The 21,130-nt window shown below is 47.5% G+C and overlaps 1 protein-coding gene across 1 annotated transcript; it reads right to left on the bottom strand.

Annotated features, from left to right (window-relative positions):
* Positions 1 to 14,351: 14,351 nt before the first annotated feature.
* AURKB (aurora kinase B) lies at positions 14,352 to 21,003 on the bottom strand. The gene is made up of 9 exons (XM_069984120.1): positions 20,890 to 21,003; positions 20,734 to 20,770; positions 20,568 to 20,652; positions 18,694 to 18,745; positions 17,966 to 18,163; positions 17,255 to 17,393; positions 15,363 to 15,511; positions 15,109 to 15,283; positions 14,352 to 15,034 (listed from the first exon to the last, which is right to left on the bottom strand). The coding sequence occupies exons 2-9, from the start codon at positions 20,767 to 20,769 to the stop codon at positions 14,861 to 14,863; spliced, it is 1,008 nt and encodes a 335-aa protein (XP_069840221.1). The 5' UTR covers position 20,770; positions 20,890 to 21,003; the 3' UTR covers positions 14,352 to 14,860.
* Between the last annotated feature and the right edge of the window lie 127 nt (positions 21,004 to 21,130).

Here is a 21,130-nt window from a genome sequence, read left to right as displayed (position 1 = left end):
TGGTAGATTTACCATTCAGGAATCTAGGAAATCTGGTCTGTGACCTATATGGTGATGTCATGGCGGCCATATTGGTGGTCAGGAGCTGCTCATATCATGATCCTTCCATCTATCAAGTGTATGTGCTTCAATCCATCATAAACGTATAGAAACATATCACTAAAGGTACCTATAGATACAGGGCGAGTACACACTGACTACGGGCAGCTTTCTTCCTATGTATACGCTGTGTGTATATATATATATATATATATATATATATATATATATATACAGAGTGGTACCTTTGTTTAAGAGTAACTTGGTTTAACAGCGTTTTAGTTTAAGAGCTCACAGTTTTTCTGAATTGTAGCTTGGTATAAGAGCATTGCTTTGGTGTGAGAGCTCCCTGTACTGGGGGAGTGGGGGGGGGAGTATGGTCTGCATAGCGGGGTCTACAGCACTGTACTTTGACCCAGGAAATCTCCCCAAATCATAGCAGATCCATTTCAGGCTGGGGATTACATCAGGGGACAGGACTGTGGAGGTAATCTCTTCATAGCTGTAACCCCTCTCTCCCCGGACAGAGAATGCTGTATGTATGTGCCCACATCTGCCCTACTCATTCCTTCATGCTCCCTGCAGTCTCTGTCAGCCCTTGCATTTCCCATCCTCTTCATTCCTGCTATAATGTGCCTGCACATACACTCAGCTATACACACTGCTGCTATAATGTGCCTGCACTTACAATCAGCTATACACACTGCTGCTATAATGTGCCTGCACTCACACTCAGCTATACACACTGCTGCTGCTATAATGTGCTTTCACTCACTCTCAGCTATACACACTGCTGCTATAATGTGCCTGCACTCACACTCAGCCATTCACACTGCTTTATAGAGAAGTTTCTGTCACTGTCCTCCTGCACAGCTCTGATTCTCACTTCCTGTGTCCATACTGAACACACACCCCTTCCCCATTGCTGTCATGTGACCACACAGACCTCTGACAGCAGCCCTGCTTCTCTCTTCTAGCCTGTTGTACTACACTACTGCATTATGGGGATCTGCAGTCCCATCCTGTATCTACAAACTGCTGCTGTGTTATAAGGTTATGCAGTTACTATACATTATACATCACATGCTGATTGCTATACTGTACAGTAACTTATATATCACATATCCAGCTGCTGTGTTATCAGGGTTATACAGTTACATTACATTATACACCACATTATACACCACACTATACATTATACACCACATGCTGATTGCTATACTGTACAGTAACTTATATATCACATATTCTGCTGTTTCTAAATGTTTGTTTCATCTGTTTTACATGTTATTCAGAATTTAAAAAAAAACATTATTTTTGGGGTGTGGAACCAATTGTCTGCATATCAGTGATTTTTTTATGGGAAAATTTGCTTTGTTTAAGAGTGGATTTGGATTACAAGCGCGGTCTCCAACGAATTATGCTCGTAATCCAAGGCACCACTGTGTATATATATATATTTCAGTGGGATGCAATAGCTCAGTGTACCAGGCCATACCCAGCATATACACTCCCTGTACAAGATGAGGGCGTAATGGGGAAAACATATACTGTATGTTGCATATGGAAAGAAAAATTATAGAAATGATGTATAAAATATGCAAATAAAGTTACATAGCTTTGTCTCTGCTTTCTTTGTGTATATATATATATATATATATATATATATATATATATATATGATGTGATCTTCTCCCTCACTCATCTGCCCTGAGACAGATAAAAAATAGCTGAATGAGATTTTTAGCAACTTGAGAGCGGAGGACGAGTGAAGGAGAATCCTCGTATTACACTGCTTTATATAAGGGTGGGGGATCACCGGAGAGTCGTCAGGCCTTGTGCAGAGGAGCTGTCGCCCATAGCAACCAATCAGATTGCAGCTTTCAATTTTGAAAAGGCCTCTGCAAACTGAAAGCTGGGATGTGATTGGTTGCTATGGGCAACAGCCCCACGGTTCCTCTGCAGAATGTCTGACAACTCTTTCTCTATAGGAGTGAGGGGAGAGTGGAGCACAATGACAACTAATCGTATCAGCTATTAAAGTGCCCGTACTCCATACAGTCGACGTGCTGACATCAATGGGTTTGGCTGACAGCATAATGGCGGCGGTCCAACTGTTTATCTACGAATGATGTCGGTGGAAAGAAGGGTCGGGCATGATGTTTACACCAATAAAATCTAAGAAAGTTGCACTGTGATTGGTGGCTATCTACCGAAACTGGATTCAGCCCTAGGGAATCCTAGAAAACATGGGTACAGCCTATGGCCTATGGTTGTATCCATGTTTTCCAGGACTCCCTAGAGCAACATACAACTTGCCGCGCTCATCTCTACTCGGGTTCTAACTCATCCCGCATCAGTGATGCATAGAGGTCATGAGTAGTGTTTGGGTTTGGCAACGTTCTCCGAACCTGAAAGCTCCTCATTTGACTCAACACAGCTGCAGAAGTTGGCTGCCATAGGCTGTATCCATGTTTTCCAGGACTCTAGGACTGCATCCAACTTCTGCGGAGAGTCAAATGGGGTGCGTTCAGGTTCGAAGAATGTTGCCAAACCTAATCATGATATATATGCATGATATGTACAGGGCCTCCCTCCTAAATTTCAATACCCATTCCCTCTGTTTTTCCTAGAGGGAAAATAAAGGACATTGGAGTCTGGCAGTGGCTTACTCCCCATTAAAAACACATGCACGCTCAACTGAGCCAAGCATCCATGTGTGTGAATATAAGAAACTGTATACTGTAGGCTCCATCCATGGTAGACAACACCAGCTCCAGCTGACTAATGGCATAAAGACCTTCTGTCTCATGAGGGGAGAAGGATCGGGGATAGACTAGCTGGGGGCCAGGATCTCACTTCCAACCTTGTGAGGTTTTCTTATATAACAGCGTGGAGAGTTTCTAGAGAATGATGCCATCAAGAAAATACATCCAACCAAAGGGGATCCTGTGGATGGAAACAGCTGAGGATGAAGTGTTCTGATGATCGGATGGAGCACCTCCAGGAGACACCACTCTGCAGCACAGATGGGCTGTAACAGCAGACCACCAGTCCGAGGGTCATTGTGTACAAGGCAAGAAACTCCAGGGGGCAAAAGAGCAAACATTGCCTGGTGAGATGGGCCGGGATCTCTGTGGCACCATACTGATGGAAGCAGTGGTGGATGGACTCTTCTATAAGCTATGGCTGTTCACATCATGGCTTCACACCAGGGAGACTTATAAATAATAAATCTGTAGACCAAGCCCCTCACTCACTTTTTCAGTAAGTGATCCAAAAGAGTAAAAGTTGCAGGAAATAAGTCCAAAAAATGACACCAGAGACAGAAATTTGTTTAGAAGAAAAAAAAAACAACACACTAAAATATTTATTAGGGTTTTATATAAATGTTATTAAGAAACCATTACAGGGATGCTAACCGTTGCCACTAACACTCTCATAAGGGCGCCCTCCAAGCAGAAACAGGCAGGGGTCCCATATACTATCAAATAATGCAACTACACGTGCTGACCGCGGCCGAATAACTCCTTTATTAGTGCCCCCCCCACAGCAATACAGAGGACCCATATACTATAATAACTCCTTTATTAGTGCCCCCCCGCAGCAATACAGAGGTCCCATATACTATAATAACTCCTTTATTAGTGCCCCCCCTCCCCCGCAGAAATACAGAGGTCCCATATACTATAATAACGCCTTTATTAGTGCCCCCCTGCAGCAATACAGAGGTCCCATATACTATAACTCCTTTATTAGTGCCCCCCCGCAGCAATACAGAGGTCCCATATACTATAATAACTCCTTTATTAGTGCCCCCCTGCAGCAATACAGAGGACCCATATACTATAATAACTCCTTTATTAGTGCCCCCCCCCGCAGCAATACAGAGGACCCATATACTATAATAACTCCTTTATTAGTGCCCCCCCCCCCACGCAGCAATACAGAGGTCCCATATACTATAATAACTCCTTTATTAGTGCCCCCCCCCGCAGCAATACAGAGGTCCCATATACTATAATAACTCCTTTATTAGTGCCCCCCTGCAGCAATACAGAGGTCCCATATACTATAATAACTCCTTTATTAGTGCCCCCCGCAGCAATACAGAGGTCCCATATACTATAATAACTCCTTTATTTGTCCCCCCCCCACAGCAATACAGAGGTCCCATATACTATAATAACTGCTTTATAAGTGCCCCACCTACCCCCGAAGCAATACAGGGGTCCCATATACTATCAAATAATGTGGCTACAGGTGCTGAGTGCCGCCACTAAGGGCCCTATTCCACAGTAACGATAATCGGCCGGATCGGCCCCATTTGGCCCGATTCGGCCGATTATCGTTCAGTGAAATAGAGTGAACGATCAGCCGATGATCGTGTCATCGGCTGATCGTTCATTTAGGGCCAGACCTAAAATCATCGTTCCCCCACCTCCCATCGATACGGTTGAATAGCGGTGCGCGGCGGGCGACCGATGATTTGACAAGCAGCAGCAGCATCATACATTACCTGTCCAGGCTTCTTCTCCGCGCTGTCTTCATCCCCGGGTCCCGCGCGCTCTATCTTCAGAATGGCCGGTCAGCTGACGGAGCGCTCAGCCAATCACAGGCCGGGACCGCCGCAGCCTGTGATTGGCTGAGTGTGGCCTGTCAGCTGACCGGCCATTCTGAAGATAGAGCGCGCGGGATGAAGACAGCGTGGAGAAGAAGCCTGGACAGGTAATGTATGATGCTGCAAGGACATCGGAAACGATGTCCTTGCAGTCCTCGCTCAACGATCTTCGGGCCGTGGAATAGGCCCAGTAAACGAGCGGCGATCTAGCAGATCGACGCTCGTTTACATCGTTGATCGGGCCCTGCTCGGCCTGTGGAATAGGACCCTAACACTCTTATTAGAGCTCCAGAAATGGGCAGGGGTCCCATATACTATTAAATAATGCGGGTACAAGTGCTGACTGTGGCCGCTAACACTACTCTTATAAGAGCCTCTAAACTTTTATTTTGTCATATATATTTATATGTTTTATGTGCAATAGATTTATATAGAGTATACTATGACTTTCTTTTGGTATACAGAGGTTTGTGTGAGTCTTAGGACTATGATTATCACTCACTCTATGTTGGGCAGTTTTTAAGTGTTTTTTTTTTTTTATGATTTTGTAAAGTCATCTTTTCTGAATAAAGTATAATTTTCTATAAGCATTTTCTGGTGTGCCAATGCCTTTGACTCCATTTGAACCCAAAAAGTTACCACCAAGTGATCCAGAGGACGGAGAAGAAAATCCCATGTATCATCTGCCTCCCGCTGCTGCATGTGACCTATTTATGTCTTTCTCATGCAGGTGGTCTTCCTCGTGCAGACGTCCGTCCTTACATAGGCAACTGATAAGTCTAAATTTAGATGTAAAATCACACCCCCTAGCCTTATCACAACCTTCCTCCTTGCATTCCTTCTATGCTCCTACCTCATTGTGATGTCATAGAAAGTTGTGATGTCACATGATCTTCTCTCATGAAGTTCCACAATGTTGGGATGTTGTGGGGTCTTGTGATGTCGGTTGTCAAATATACAGATAGATAGACAGACAGACAGATAGATAGATAAATAGATAGATAGGAGATAGATAGATAGATAGATAGATAGATAGATAGATGATAGATAGGAGATAGATAGATAGATAGATAGATAGATAGATAGATAGATAGATAGATAGATAGATAGATAGATAGGAGATAGATAGATAGGAGATAGATAGATAGGAGATAGATAGATAGATAGATAGATAGATAGATAGATAGATAGAAGATAGATAGATAGATAGATAGGAGATAGATAGATAGATGATAGATAGGAGATAAATAGATAGATAGATGATAGATAGGAGATAAATAGATGATAGATAGATAGATAGATAGATAGATGATAGATAGGAGATAGATAGATGATAGATAGGAGATAGATAGATAGATAGATAGATAGATAGATAGATAGATAGATAGATGATAGATAGATAGATAGATAGATAGATGATAGATAGATGATAGATAGGAGATTGCCCCTACACAGTAGTTAGTAGTTAGACCTCCAAGGGTGCTGCACACAGTACTTTGAACAAAATTCCCCCTACACAGTAGTTGGTGCCCCTAACAGGAGACATTTACTTTACCTGCTGCCTTCTTCCCATTTACCACATTCATTCATACATTTTATCTCATATCCTATTTTTCCTCATCGTCCTATGGCAGCAAATGAGTAAAGCCCCCCAGGTAGAACCATACATTTATTAACAATAAATCAATGAAGCAAGTACTCACCCTATATAGCCAATCACCAGACCAGGAGCCAGTGTCCATGCTGGGTGTTGTAGTTCCTACCTGTGGTGGCTGTTCAGCTCGTTCTAGGCTGATGTCTGTGATCTTTTCTGTATTTCCTAGATGTATACCTACACAGGAGTAACAGGAATGAGAATAGTGAATCAATGTATACTGTGTATGATATGCAGCCCCCCATCTCTATAGGGGCGAGGCTGTGATGCAGCTTTCTGTTCCGCTGCCTGATTGATTTTGGCTGCTGAGTTTACAAGTTCGCCTACAACTCAATAGAATGTGCTCCCTGCTCTGCAGTGGCGGCTCGGTGGTCGGGGTCAGCAGGGGGGTGCTGTGGAGAGTTGCAGTGTAGTTCTAGCCTAATGCCCCTATTCCACGAGTCATTTGGAGGAGCAAACGATCGCTATTAGCGCTCGTTTGCTCCTCGTTCCCCGCTCGCTGCTGCCGCTATTCAACGCGGCGTCAGCGAGCGGGTGAGTGCGGGAGGGGCGGCGGGGAACTGCTGGGGGGGCTGCCCGGGGGATAGCTGATCGTCCGGGCAGCCCATAGGATACAGCAGCGCCTGCTGCCGATGCTCCTATTCAACGGAGCGACGGCAGCAGATCGCTGCTATATCAGTCGCTTGTTTTTCAACATGTTGAAAAACAAGCGACTGCAACGATCAGCCGACATGAACGATGTCGGCTGATCGTTACACTCTATTCCACGGGACGAATATCGTTCGTAGCGGCCGATATCGGCCGAATACGAACGATATTGCTCCTCTAAACGACCCGTGGAATAGGGCCTTAATACTAGGAGGTCTCTCATACTTATCCTCTATTCTGGATTCCTATCTGATGAATTCTCTTGGATGACATAAAGCTGACCTTCTTCTAAAAAGTCCTACATTGTCTCCTGTGCAGCTTCTGCAGTGTCCCAGAACGCAAGGACTACTACTCCTATCGTGCTCATTTCTATCACTTAGTCCATGCTGGTTCTGGTAACTGTGCACACTGCAACTGCTGCTAGTTTTCCCCCTGATATTCCCTGGTTATGTGTATTCTCATGTATATCTTGGTATATATATATATATATACTCCTGTGTATTATTATTACCTTGTACAGTGGTATGCAAGGCTGTGGATCACGTGCCAGTGCCCTGTAACCATGGTTCCTCCAATGGCCGACTAGCTCTGGCCAGGAGCAACCATGTGACTTCCCACTTCCTGCTGACAAGTGAGTTCAGCCCCTGCTTTCAAGCAAGGAGGTTGTGTTGCTCTGTCCTCTCCCTCAGAAGGGGACAGAAGCGTCTCTGCAGCCTCTTCACCATAAGAAGAGTGACTGATTCTGCTGCTGCGTTCCAGTAAACGGCTGCCTGCCTATCCAAGTGTCCGGAGTCATCTTCTCTCTCATCTGGGTGTCGTGCGGATATCTCTCTCATCTCTACAAGTACCCACAGCAAGTATTACTCCCAAGTTCCTCCACCCAGCAACGCTAGTTTCTTCTCATACTACTACTCCCAACATCCGGCACGTATCTCCGCAGCCTATGCAGCATCACTCCTGCACTAACTGTCTAAGCCTGCTATATACCCGGTTGCAACCGGAGGAACTCGTTACTACTAGTTACCTCATCTATAATAAAACCGCTGTTACTGAACCCCGGCATTGGTGTCTACTAACTGGTGCCCTGACTAGGTGCAGCGAAGAATCGCATGCCCATCATCACCCGCAGATTCCACAGACCGGCCCTACAGCTGTGCCGCCCTCAGGCCTATACCGTGACAAGTATAACCCCTGCAGCTGCCCCGGTCATTGCCCGCTCATAACATCAGCACTGTGGAAGTGGCCCCCAGGGGCCAGGGCATCGCGCTTCCATGACTGCTCTTACTTCTATGACCACGTACTACTCTCCCCCCCCCCTTCTTACCTCTATGACCACATCCCCTGCTGTTTTCCTCTTCCTTTTTTCCCTCTTTCCTCTAGCCTATCTCTTCCACTCTCTCTTCCCTGCACACACACAGCCCACCAATCACAGGCAGGTAGACAGACCCCCGTAGTTAGGACCTAGTTCCTGGTGGGTGGAGTCAGGGGAGTCTAGCTAGAGACTTAGTAAAAGAAGGAGCTAGACAAGTGACCTCTTCTTGTGAGTACCAGTATGCAGTGTTAAGCCAACACCAGAGGAGGGAGACGCGTAACATGGATCACTTTGATCATGCTGTGAACCTCTCTAAACCGTGCAGGACAGTTACTTCAAGTGTCATAGGAACTGTCCCCAGTGGAACAAAGCTACAGTAAAGAAAGGTCTACGTATTCCACTGTGCCGTGCAGGACAACTGGGAAACCTTTGGAGTCTGCTTAACCCAGATAACAAGGCCTGGGGCTCGTATTACCCACCTAGGACGGGTAGCTTGCAACTAGGGGGCATAAGGCAGTCAGGACTAAAAAAGTAATCAGTGAGTACGAGTATTCTCTATTCTCTTCTACCTCTACTGTTCCAGCATAGTACACATCTACATTGGGCAGGGCCCCTTTGGCAACTCCTCTCCTCTCTCTCTCTACTGCAAAGCACCTTCCAAGCACCTGATCTCTACCTCAGCTGTGAGCACCTGAGTTACTGCAGCACTATAACCTCTGTTTTGCACTGGACTTTGTTTTGCCACCAGTATTCTCTGTATTGCACTTCCAGCAAACTGTTCTATTTTTCGGAAGCATCAGACTGTGGCTTGTCTCTTCTACACCCGCACACACATCACTACATTTGGGTTAACTTCTTTGAGAGTGCTGGTGAGGTGCCAAGACTGTCGGGGTTAGGTTCTTTACCACTCCATGCTACCGTGACAGGTGCCCAAGTGACCCTAGACCCACTTAGCTACCACACCATCATAACCAGTGGCGGATTATAATGTGGGCGGTTTGGGCGGCCGCCCAGGGCCCAAGGCTCCGGGGGGGCCCATGCCGCGCTGCCCACATTAAGATCTTTCATAGCAGCGCCAGCAGCACATCACTTTCGGGGCCCAGTGGGCGGCGCTGCCCCCTCTCTCTGATTTCTTGACTGGTGGCTGCAGGCCACGTCCGCGTCCATCCTTTGCTCCTTGACCCCTGCGTGCAGCATTGCGGTGCCCGTACTTCTCTCCTGGCGGCGTAATGACGTCACATCATGCGCGCCGCCAAGCAGAGAAGTTCGGGCACCGCAGGGCTGCACTGTGAGCTTCCGGCCTGCGTGACAGGTTGTCTGTGCCGGAAGCTCACCTTGTTCCCCCTGCCGCCCGGCTGTACCCCTTGTTCCACCTGCCGCCCTGCTGTTCCCCTTGCCCCTTAGCTACTCCCCATGCCGCCCCAGCTTCTCCCTCTGCTGCCACCCCCATCTTCTCCCCCTGCTGCAACCCCCACCATCTCCTCCTGCTGCCACCATCTTCTCCCCCTGTTGCCACCCCCATCGTCTCCCCCTGCTGCCTCCCCATCTTCTCCCCCTGCTTCCACCCCCATCTTCTCCCCCTGCTGCCACCCCCATCGTCTCCCCCTGCTGCAACCCCCATCGTCTCCCCCTGCTGCAACCCCCATCTTCTCCCCCTGCTGCCACCCCCATCGTCTCCCCCTGCTGCCACCCCCATCGTCTCCCCCTGCTGCCACCCCCATCTTCTCCCCCTGCTGCCACCCCCATCGTCTCCCCCTGCTGCTTTCCCCATCTTCTCCCCCTGCTGCCACCCCCATCGTCTCCCCCTGCTGCCACCCCAGCTTCCCCCCCCCCCGGCCTCTGTCGCCCCAGCTGCTGCGAGTGCCCCCCAGCTTCTCCTGCTCCCCCTGTGGCCCCAGCTTCTCCCCTGTAACCCCAGCTGCGCCCTCTGTCACCCCCAGCTGCCTCCCTTCCCCAGTAACCCCCAGCTCCTCGCTTGCTGATGAGTTGGAGTCGGAGAAGTCTTCATGATGCTGCGCCAAATAGAGAAGAAAGCAAAAAGTGAGCGACGGCAATTAACCTGTCTCTGTTCGGGTGTAACTACAGGGCTTTAATCCATTTGTTTTACCGCCTACGGACTTCAGGAACCAACAATTTTGGTAAGTAAATTTTTGTTTTATCTTTCAGGATCGTGACTTTATGGGTTTCTTCGCCTTACTATCTACCATCTAGGCCAGTGATGGCTAACCTTGACACTCCAGCTGTTGCGAAACTACAATTCCCATCATACCTGGGCAGCCAAAGATATGGCTTTGGCTGCCCAGGTATGATGAGAATTGTAGTTTTGCAACAGCTGGAGTGTCAAGGTTAGCCATCACTAATCTAGGCGCTAAGTGTCGATATAGAGAATCAAGGATTTGGTGGGATCAATTGGTGAGTAATGCTGGGGTCTCAGATTGTATGAAGGGAACTATGGGCACTTTTTCATATCTTAATGCATATGTAGCTCACAATTTTTTTAATTATTTCACGAATTATTAGAGGAAAATGAAACATTTTCCAGCAGGCAGGGAGCAACATAATAAATAAGCACTACTTACCCATCCCCGTGCCTCCTGATCACTGCCTTACTGCTCTGGGACTCCCGATGGGCTCCTGGATTTCCTTCTGCAGCGACATCACGACCCGGCTGATGGATTGGCCGCTCAGCCAGTCAGTGACTAGGGCGAGACACCACTTCAGTGATTATTGGCTGAGTGGGGAATTCATCAGCCGGGTCAGGTATTTTCCCCCAAATCGTGACGGCATTAGAACTTGGGGGGTTGATTAAATTCCGGAGGGGGTCTGGGAACCTGTGACTCAGCGCTTTGGGTGCATGAGGGGACTCAGTTACAGGCATTCCATGTGGAACGTGTGAACGCGGCCTATGGGTGGGAACTGAACAGGGCTAAATATTTCCTTAATATGGCATAGGGATATAGAATCTAGTAACAAAAAAGTGTGTACAATTTGGACGGCCACTAGGTTAACTCCCTAATATTGCCCCCACACTATGGTTACCTCAACAGTACCCCTACACAGTAGTTACTTCTTTTATATTGCTCCATTTTGTCCCCATTTTTCCCTACATTGGTTACTCTCCTAATAGTGCCCCAACACTGTAGTTACCACCAAATGTACTCTACACAGTTGTTGCCCCCTCATAGTAGTTACCCACTCTGATAGTGCCCCCACACAGTGTTTAACATCCCAATAGTGCCCCTCACAGTAGTAAGCCCCCTTAAGCCATGTTCATCCCTCCATGGCAGCTGTTTCCCTGATGGCAGAAGAAAACAGTCAGCAGGACAATACAGAACAATGTCGCCACCTAATGGAAACTCCTGTAGGTGGCGTTATGCTGGAGTAAGTATAGGCAGTATGGTCAGTATACTGGCACTTATACTGCTATCCTGAGAGCCGCTGCTGAGGCATCACTATGTCACGGCCATGATCTTCTCACCACAGAACGGAGAAGCTGCTGCCGCTTCAGTGAACGGATTATCGTCGGGAATCATAAAAGGATCATGTGACTGCCCATAAGTCTAATGTAAAGTGAGAGCTTGTCACATTGAGGGAAGAACGCCTCAGTCGCCATTAAGTGTGCGTGTATAAAAGGAAACTTCTAGTAGAAATGGTAGAAGTCTCCCAGAAAAGCTGAGCGTTCAGGTAGAACACCTCAGTGTCCTCTCATATAAAACATGGAGATGGCTCCAGCACGCTCCACACTCTAGAGAGGCTCCGGCCTGTGCCTGCCATGGACATACAAGTCTAACAAGCTACATCGGGAGAAGAGGCTTCAAACCGGGAAACTTTTTGTTGAAGAACACAGACTGATGGGGCAGCAATATGGCCGATGAGATCATGGTAATACCTAGGCCACTGATCCATGTGGGGGCGCTCTCAGCAGAGCTGGGTATAAATTCAAGCTTTGGCTGTCCAGGCATGATGGGAATTGTAGTTTTGTAACAGCTGGAGGGCCTGAGGTTGACATGTCTGTTCTAGTAAGACAACGACATGTCAAATGGTTAGAAATGTCCAACGATGGTTAGAAGAGCGTGACCAGGACCTCCCAGTACTACCCTGCCTCCCTAATGCCCCAAAACTAGAGATGTAAGAAGTTGACAAGAGTTCCGGTTCACATACATTAATCTTCAGGCAGCGGGATTCAAATGCTGATCGCTCAGGTTTGTGTGAACCTGAACTTTTGGCAAGTTCGCTCAGCTCTACTTCAAACATAAACCTAATTTATCACATGTGGAACCACCCCGATTATTTTATGGCTCCTCCTCCCCCATACACCCTCCAGCAGCTGTGGAACACCCCAGTGGACTGAGCAATAAATCTATGCTCCCCCAGGGGGCACCAAACAGCCCGAACGCAGTATTGCAGTGTGGCCTATGTGGCTTGGTCTAGGATGGCGCCTATCACCTGTGTTCTGTACATTGACTGTAATAAGATTTATTAAAGTAATGTGTCATGTGTATTCTCTAATAGCAGTGTAAGGCTGGGTTCACACAGCATTATTGCAGTCCAGTTTTCTTTATCAGTTTTACGCAAAATTTTTATTTATTTATTTTTTTAAAGTGCATTTGCGTTCATCCGTTTTTCCACTAACTTCCATTATTAAAAAAAAAAAAAAAAAAAGCATTTTGATTTTTTTTTTATACTGGAAGTCAACGGAAAACGGATTAAGATGAAGGCAAACAAATACATTCGTCTTTTCATCTTTTTTTTTTGCAGTGTGAACACTCACACCGTTTTTGTAATTTGTTTAACATACGTTTGTTGGAAAAAACGGATGCAATTGTGTGTCATCCGTTTTCCAATATTAAAAAAGTGTTTTTTTTAACAGACCCAAGTAGTGTTGACTACGTTTTTCTGTTAAAAGTAACCAATTAAAAACTTATACGTTCAACCGATTGCAAGAACGCAGTATGAACCCAGCCTGACAGTACAGGATGTTACACACTGTCTCACACACCCCTACACCTAGCTGTTGGTGGCGCTGCAGCCTAACCGACTGACAGGAGCAAACGAGCGCCATTAGCACTCGTTTGCTCCTCGTTCCCCACGTTGAATAGCGTCAGCAGCGAGCGGGTGAGTCTGGGGGGGCCCGCAGGGATCGCCGATCATCCGGGCAGCCCATAGGATATAGCAGCGTCAGCTGCAGACGCTCCCTATTCCACGGAGCGACGGCAGCAGATAGTTTCTGTTTCAGTCGTTTGTCTTTAAACATGTTTGAAAGACAAACGACGCAACGATCAGCCGACATGAAAGATGTCGGCTGATCGTTGCTGTCAATTCCATGGGTCGATTAACGGCCGATAATTGTTCAGTGGAATAGGGCCTTTAGGGAAGGTTAGTGTGGAATATTCCAGCAGGTGGGCGGGGTTATGCTAATGAGCTCCACATAAAGCTGAGCTGTGACAGGAAAGTATAAGTTCAGGAGTCAGTGTGAGGAGTCCAGGGAGTCTGTCGCTGGGGGGAGAGGAAGACTATGATCGCTGAGTGACTAGACTTAAGGACATTTTGTGATGTAAGAAAGATATAGAAACTTCTAGGAACTGTACATAGATACCGGTCAGAAAGCTCCCTGGAAAGTAAAGGAAGACTCCGCAGGTCTCGCTGGTAAGCGATGTTCTCAGCTATAGGTGACTACATACGCCCCTCCAGTAGTACAGTAACACATCCTGGGCCGCAGCCATTATAAGGAACTGTAAAGGCCTGGACACAAGCCTGTCAGTAAAAGCTGTTTCAGTACCTAGCTCCCTGTTGTCTGCTTAATAATCCCATCACACCAACATCAAGGGCATCCCCGCCATCTTGTCATCATCCCAGACAGCTGTATCAGGTCGGCCCCGGGGTAACCGCAAGGCCCATCCCACCGACCACCATTACCAAAGACACAGGTGCAGCTCCCATAAAACCTCTACAGCGGACACCAGAGAGAGCCTGCCCCTGCGGAAGCCATCGACCACCAGCGACTACGAAAAGGATGTGATCACTACAATGCCCAGCTATCCTGCAGGTAGCAACGACACTCTCAAAAACAAAACGTGTTAAAAAATATACCATTTATTTACATGAATAAAAATCCAACAAATATATACGTGACGGTAAGTAGGAACTGACACTAAAACACTAGTAACGCCGAGCAGAGAGCAGATGGAGAAGCGGGCTTCACTGTATAAATAGACACCCCAATAAAAGAAAAAAAAAAAGACTCATACATTACAGCATACGTACACCGCACCCCTGCAGTGGTGGTACTATAACTCCCAGCATGCCCATCCAGCCGTAAACACCAATCTAGAGCATCAGTCACACTAACAGCATGTCACAAACACTGGAAGCTATAGAGACCACCACCCAATTCTCCAGAGTATGAAAAGTCTCCATCAGTTGTATACAGAGCCTGGTTAAACTGCAGACCCTTCCCCAGGGATATGTACAATCCATCTAAGTGTTCAGTAGGATACTGGAGGCTTATAGGAGGCTCTGTAGTTCCACTTGTCACATGGATGCTCTGACTCTCAGAGGTGAGATACAGCAGAGGTCGGGCCGGAGATTACTTCAGGCTGGAAGTGTAGACAGGCGGCAAGATACGACGAGAGTTGGTCTTCACCCATGGGTGCTCCATGACGCCCTTGAGCGATAGGCGCTGTGCCGGAACGTAACGCAACAGTTTGCTGATGAGATCTTTGGATCCATCGGACAGGAAGGACGGGAACTGGAGGTCGACCTAAAAAGACCAGAAAATGTTGTGATCTCTGCCTGTAATGCTGATGACTACATCGAAATAGGAAGTGGATTTACCTTCACTATCCTGCGGTGGGTCTCTGCGTGGGATGGGCTCTCGAAAGGAGGCACCCCCACAAGGAACTCATAGCAGAGGACGCCTGTGCACCATAGATCCACCTTCTCATCGTGAGTCCTCCCCTCGATCATCTCTGGGGGCAGGTAGTCCAAAGTTCCACACATTGTCCGACGCCTAGAACCCAGACACATGGCGTCAGTACCGAGACCCGTACGTAGACCACCCACCATCAGTACCCATCTACTGAACTTACCTGAGTGAGGGGGCATGGACAGACCAGCCAAAGTCTGCAATCTTCAGCTCCCCCTTATAACCCATCAGCAGGTTTTCCGGCTTGATGTCTCTGTGAATAACCTTCCTCTCGTGACAGTAATTCAGGGCGTCCGCAAGCTCCTCAATGAACTGCAGACACAACCAGACGGTCTTTGTTGTAACATCAGATCACAAGATAACCCTACATGAGGGTGCGTTTACACAGATTTATCTGACAGATTTTTTTTAAACCAAAACCAGGAATGGATTTAAAAATCTCAGTCTTTCCTTTATGACCTGTTCCCGGTTTATAGTCTGTTCCAGGCTTTGGCTTCAAAGATCTGTCAGAGAAATCCCTTTGTAAACGCACCATAAAGCACCCAAATATAATAAGAATCCAAAAAGGTGGGGAAATCCAGCACTCCAAAAAGAAAGTCTTTTTGGAGTGCTGGATTTCCCCACCTTTTTGGATTCGTATTGTTAACCGGGACGATTGGCTACCGTCGAACATTCCGTGCACCCTCCTATATCCACCGTGGCACTACAAGTCAAACAAATATTGAGGTGAGCTGACCACGTTTCTTTACTTTGCTTCATTGTGTTACACATCACCCCAATATAACCCTCCAGGGTCTTAATGACAACTTGTATGATATACAACATGAACCTGCCGCCATCCAGCTGTTGCAAAACTACAATTACCAGCTGGAGAGCCAAAAGGTTCCCCATCCCCGATATACAAACTTCCATAAAACCACAGAAAATCTGTGTTTAGACAATGACCCAGTAACACTAGTGAAACGCTGTGGTGGAATGAAACAGATGGCGCTGTTGGACACATATTCCACATCCCAACGTGTTTCGCTCGTGTAGTGGGGGAGCCAGGTGTCCATGGCCACAGGGTCAATACATGAGTAAGAAACCTTAGTACACAACAGCACTAGCACTTGTTTTTCTCTCCCTCTGTGGACTAAGTGGATGGGGTAGTGCAATAGGATACACATTACGGGCGGGTTCAGAATTCTGAATTCGCGAGGATAAAATCCGGCGGATTCCATTGCCTGTACGCACTCACGGGCGCATGCCTCTCCGCCTGTGCTATAGACACCATTCTATGCACGGGTAGATTCCGCCGAAAAATTTGACAAGTCAATTTATTCGGCGGATAGCGGAATGGGCCGGCCCATAGAATGGTGTCTATGGAGCCGGCGGAGAGGCGCGCGGCCGTGAGCACGTACAGGCAATGGAATCCGCCTGATTTTATCCACGCGAATTCTGTAGTCTGAACCCGCCCATAATGTGTATTCTATGCGATTTTGGTTGCTGCTGAATGATTATGAATTGTGCAGTCCATCCATTCATGTATATTGTTTAATATTTATTGGAATCATTTGACCTGTAGGGTGAAATTTATTTTAATCGTGTATCTATTTGTTATTGTTCCTGACGTTTATTAATGACCCTGGCTCATCCCAATTTTTAACTTGTCAGATGCGTAATTTTTTTTTTTTTTTTTTTTTTTTTAGAGGATATCAATGTGTGTCTAATAAAATACTAATATTAATTATTAAAAAAAAAAAAAAAAACTGGAATATTTTTTTTTTGTAGGTATTGATTTGTGGTAACCTCTGATTAAGAGAATAAATAGCAAGGGGATGTTTGGATATAGGTTATACATATTACATGGCTGCCCTTTTATTTTATGCCCCCTGGCTCTATATATGTATAGCAGGGGGTAAGGCACCTGGGCTCTGCAGCTATTGCAGAACTAAAACTCCCATCATGCCTGGACAGCCAAAGCTTTAGCTGTCCAGGCATGATGGGAGTTGTAGTTTCGCAACAGCTGGAGGGCTGAGATTCCCTCCCCCTGATGTATAAGATGGTAGAACCCACCGTAGCGCTCCTCTGCTCATCAAATCGGCCATATTTCTGCAGCTCCTTGTACAGCTCCCCCCGGGGGGCAAACTCCAGCATTAGGTAGATGCGCTTGCGATCGTGGAAGTAGTTATACATGCTGAGGATATTCGGGTGTCTGTGGAAGGAAACAGCAGAGGTTATATATGGCTGCAACATATGGCATCCCCAGATTATAACTTATCACCTTCTCCAGTGGACCGATCAGTGAGGTCTGAGCCTCAATCAATTTTCATCAATTTTCTCTTCTTTCTAATCAACTGGTCCCAGCAAGTGCCAGAGAAGAGTGTGTGAGTGAGTGTGTATTCCAGTACTTCAGCTGCTGTATGTCCTGAAGGAAGTGGTGTATTCTCTCCAGTCTGACACAGTGCTCTCTGCTGCCACCTCTGTCCATGTCAGGAACTGTCCAGAGCAGCAGCAAATCCCCATAGAAAACCTCTCCTGTTCTCCCGACTGGAAATACACAACTTCCTGCACAACATACAGCAGCTGATAAGTACTGGAAGACTGGAGATTTTTTTTTTTTTTTACAGGAAGTAACTAACAAATCTCTGGCACCAGTTGATTTAAAAGAAAAATAAATGTTGGGTAAACAACCCCTTTAAAAGTTTGCCATCACCAATATCTGATGGACCCCATGGACTTCCTATAAATTGGGGGACATGTAGGGTGGGCGCAGGAGCCACATACCGGAGGTGAGACTGGATCTCGATCTCTCTCCTTAGCTGATGCTCCACACCTTCTTTCTCCAGCTGGGACTTGAAGAGGACTTTCAGGGCTACAATGAAATTGTTCTTCTTGTCCCGTGCCAGGTACACATTGCCAAACTTGCCTTTACCCAGGGGGCGCCCGATGGCGAAATCCTCAATGGTGAACTTCCTCCTGGGGCTGGGGATGAAGCCAGGGTCAGTGTGCAATATGCAAGTGCGAATAAGCCCTTCAAGCAGTGGTCTTCACCCCGTGACAAAACTACGACTCCCAGCATGCACAGACAATGGGTGGATGGGAGTCATAGTTCTGCAACGGCCGGGGAGCCTCAAGGTGGAAATCACTGCCTTCGAGGGATTCTCTATAGATAAAAATAGAACAGAGGCAGAGGCACAAAACCAGGACTAGATACTGCTGAAATAACATACAAAGCCCACAAGGTAGGGGGCAGCATTAAGCAGATCCAAAACAAAGGGGGAGATTTATCAAACATGGTGTAAAGTGAAACTGGCTCAGTTCCCCCTAGTAACCAATCAGATTCCAGATTTAAGGTGGAATCTGATTGGTTGCTAGGGGCAACTGAGCCAGTTTCACTTTACACCATGTTTGATAAATCTCCCCCAAAGTGTGCAGATCTTAACCTGAAGCACCAATAGAGCTAGGCAGCCAAACGGTCCAAGATAGTCAGGGACCATAGTGGGGTCACTTACCAGTCCATGGCCTTCTCTGCCGTATCAGTCACTGGAACGCGGCCCGCCGTCACTGTGCAGGAGAGAACAGGATGCATTATATACAGCACTACAGACCTAAAGCCGCCCCCCTATTAGGCTACACTGTACCGATATGCTGTAAGGTCATACCACTATATACCGAGTGGGGGCTGGCGACTGTCTGCAGCTGTCAGTGAACCTCACTATAGATTATAGTGACAGCAACCTGAGAAGTAACGTGACAGACACTTGTAGTGTCCCAGAACAGGACACTTGGGTAAAGTACCTGTCAGGTATAGCACTAGATGAGGATAAAGGTGCTTAGTTCTGTTTCCCCACTAGGTGTCACTCTTTGTTATAAGTTGTTCCTATGGAACTCAGCTAAAGGAGGTTATGGGTTAAGTTTTATTATCATGTGTTATTATACTGTCCAACCGCAGGTGCCTTTCCATCTATTACACTTCTTATACACTTTCCTATAAAAGGGAGGTTAGTTCCTGGTGGGTGGTCTTTCTGAGTAAGCTGCAGCGAGGAAAAGACACAACCAGAGAGAATTTTTTTTTTATTAAAAGTATTGTATTGTCCCCCAAAAACCTATACAAATCCCCAATATACACATATTACTGGAAATGCTTATAAAGTTTTTTTCCCTGCACTTACTACTGGATACTTCCTGGATAACATGGTGATGTCACGACCCGACTCCGAGAGCTGTGCGGGCTGTGGCTGCTAGAGAGGATGATGGCAGGAGGACACTGAGGGACACAGGGCACTGGAGGGACACTGAGCATCCCCCTGCCATCATGCTCTCCAGCAGCCACAGCCCGCACAGCTCTGGGAGTCGGATGGTGACATCACCATGTTATCCAGGAAGTGACATCACCATGCTATCCAGGAAGTGAAGCCTTGATGCAGTAGTAAGTGCAGGGAAAAGCACTTTATAAGCATTTCCCATAAGTGTATATTGGGGATTTGTATAACTTTTGCTGGGCAATACAATAGTTTAATAAAATTTTTTGCTGGACTTCTCCTTTAAAGGAGACCTGTCACCCCCGTGCCGGGGTGACAGGCTCCCGACCCCTGTTAGAGCCCCCTATACTCACCTGATGCCGCCGGGTCCCACTTCCGGAGCCGGTCGGGTCACGGAGATATCAGCGCCCAAAGCACGGCGCGCGTGCGCACAGGAGAGTCCGATGCCCATAGAGAATGAATGGGGAGTCTGATGCTCCATCATTTTCTATGGCCCTCGGACTCTCCTGTCAGCGCGCGCGCCGGGCTTCGAGCGCTGATATCTCCGTGACCCGGCGGGATCAGGTGAGTATAGGGGGCTGTAACGGGGGTCGGGAGCCTGTTACCGCACCTGCACATTACACTTGGCTTAGCCCTTTTTCAGCACAGCGCCTGTGTGTCCGGGGGTGGGTACTAACACCACTCCTGGCCACCGTGACCAGTGCCCCTCATCCACCCTGCTGCACCACCACCTCACAGCACTCCGGGCCATAATCATCTAGGTCTAATAGGCAGGCTTGCTATGAGATCGCAGAAGTAACAGTACACTGCAACACTAGAGTATTGCACTATACTGCCCAGGCCATCGGAACTACTACTGGTGTGGGAACGCCCAAACTATTTTCTGGCCACCTTACGTATCACAAGGCATGGAACAAAAATAAGTGACTAAAAACTCCGTTGTACCCCAGTGCGGCAGCTTCAGGGGCAGCAGTGGTGACAGGCTTCTGGTCAGATCAGGTCTCCATAGATCCCAACAGGCAATGAGATCAGCAATTACGGTCTCGTTGAGTCTTTATATCTATGGAGACCCCCAACTTCCCGATGAAGTCTCCGCAGACAGGTGCATAGCAGAGAGTACTCACCTGAGATGGTGGAGCTGGAGGGGACGGAGAGGGGCTCCTTCCTGAGGACACGCTGGGCCCCTGAGGTGCTGGTGGGGGTGACAAACTGCAGAAACATGGGGGAGAAGGTGAGACACAGGAGTCACGTGACTCGGCCCCCCAGGTATACTCACCTCCCTGTACTCACCTTACTATAGGGGTTCAGGTTCTCCTTGTAAGACATCCTGGCAACAATAAAGAACAGTCAGTACAGAGCGGCCATGGAGGGGTGGACACTCCCCAGTAAGAGAGAGCTACAGCACAGGGCTGTGTACAGACAACACATGAAAGCCGCAGCAGATACCTGTCCGCGCTGCCGTCAGCTCCGCAGTTATTTCCCGTACAGCCGCCGCTCGCACACTAAACCCTCCCAATTCAAATCCAACCGCCACTGCCTCCAGCCGGTCACCTGACCCGCCCCCTCCCGTCTCTAATTGGCCAGAAACGACAACAGGCCCTCCCCCTGATTGGTCAGAAAGAATAGTGGGCGCTCCTTCTGATTGGCCAGAAAAGACAGCGGGGCCTCACTCTGATTGGGCGAGGAA

Source organism: Dendropsophus ebraccatus, chromosome 1, assembly GCF_027789765.1.
Source record: "Dendropsophus ebraccatus isolate aDenEbr1 chromosome 1, aDenEbr1.pat, whole genome shotgun sequence".
NCBI lineage: Eukaryota > Metazoa > Chordata > Amphibia > Anura > Hylidae > Dendropsophus > Dendropsophus ebraccatus.
Note: the sequence above shows the minus strand (reverse complement) of the source record. Positions and strands in the feature narration are given on the sequence as shown.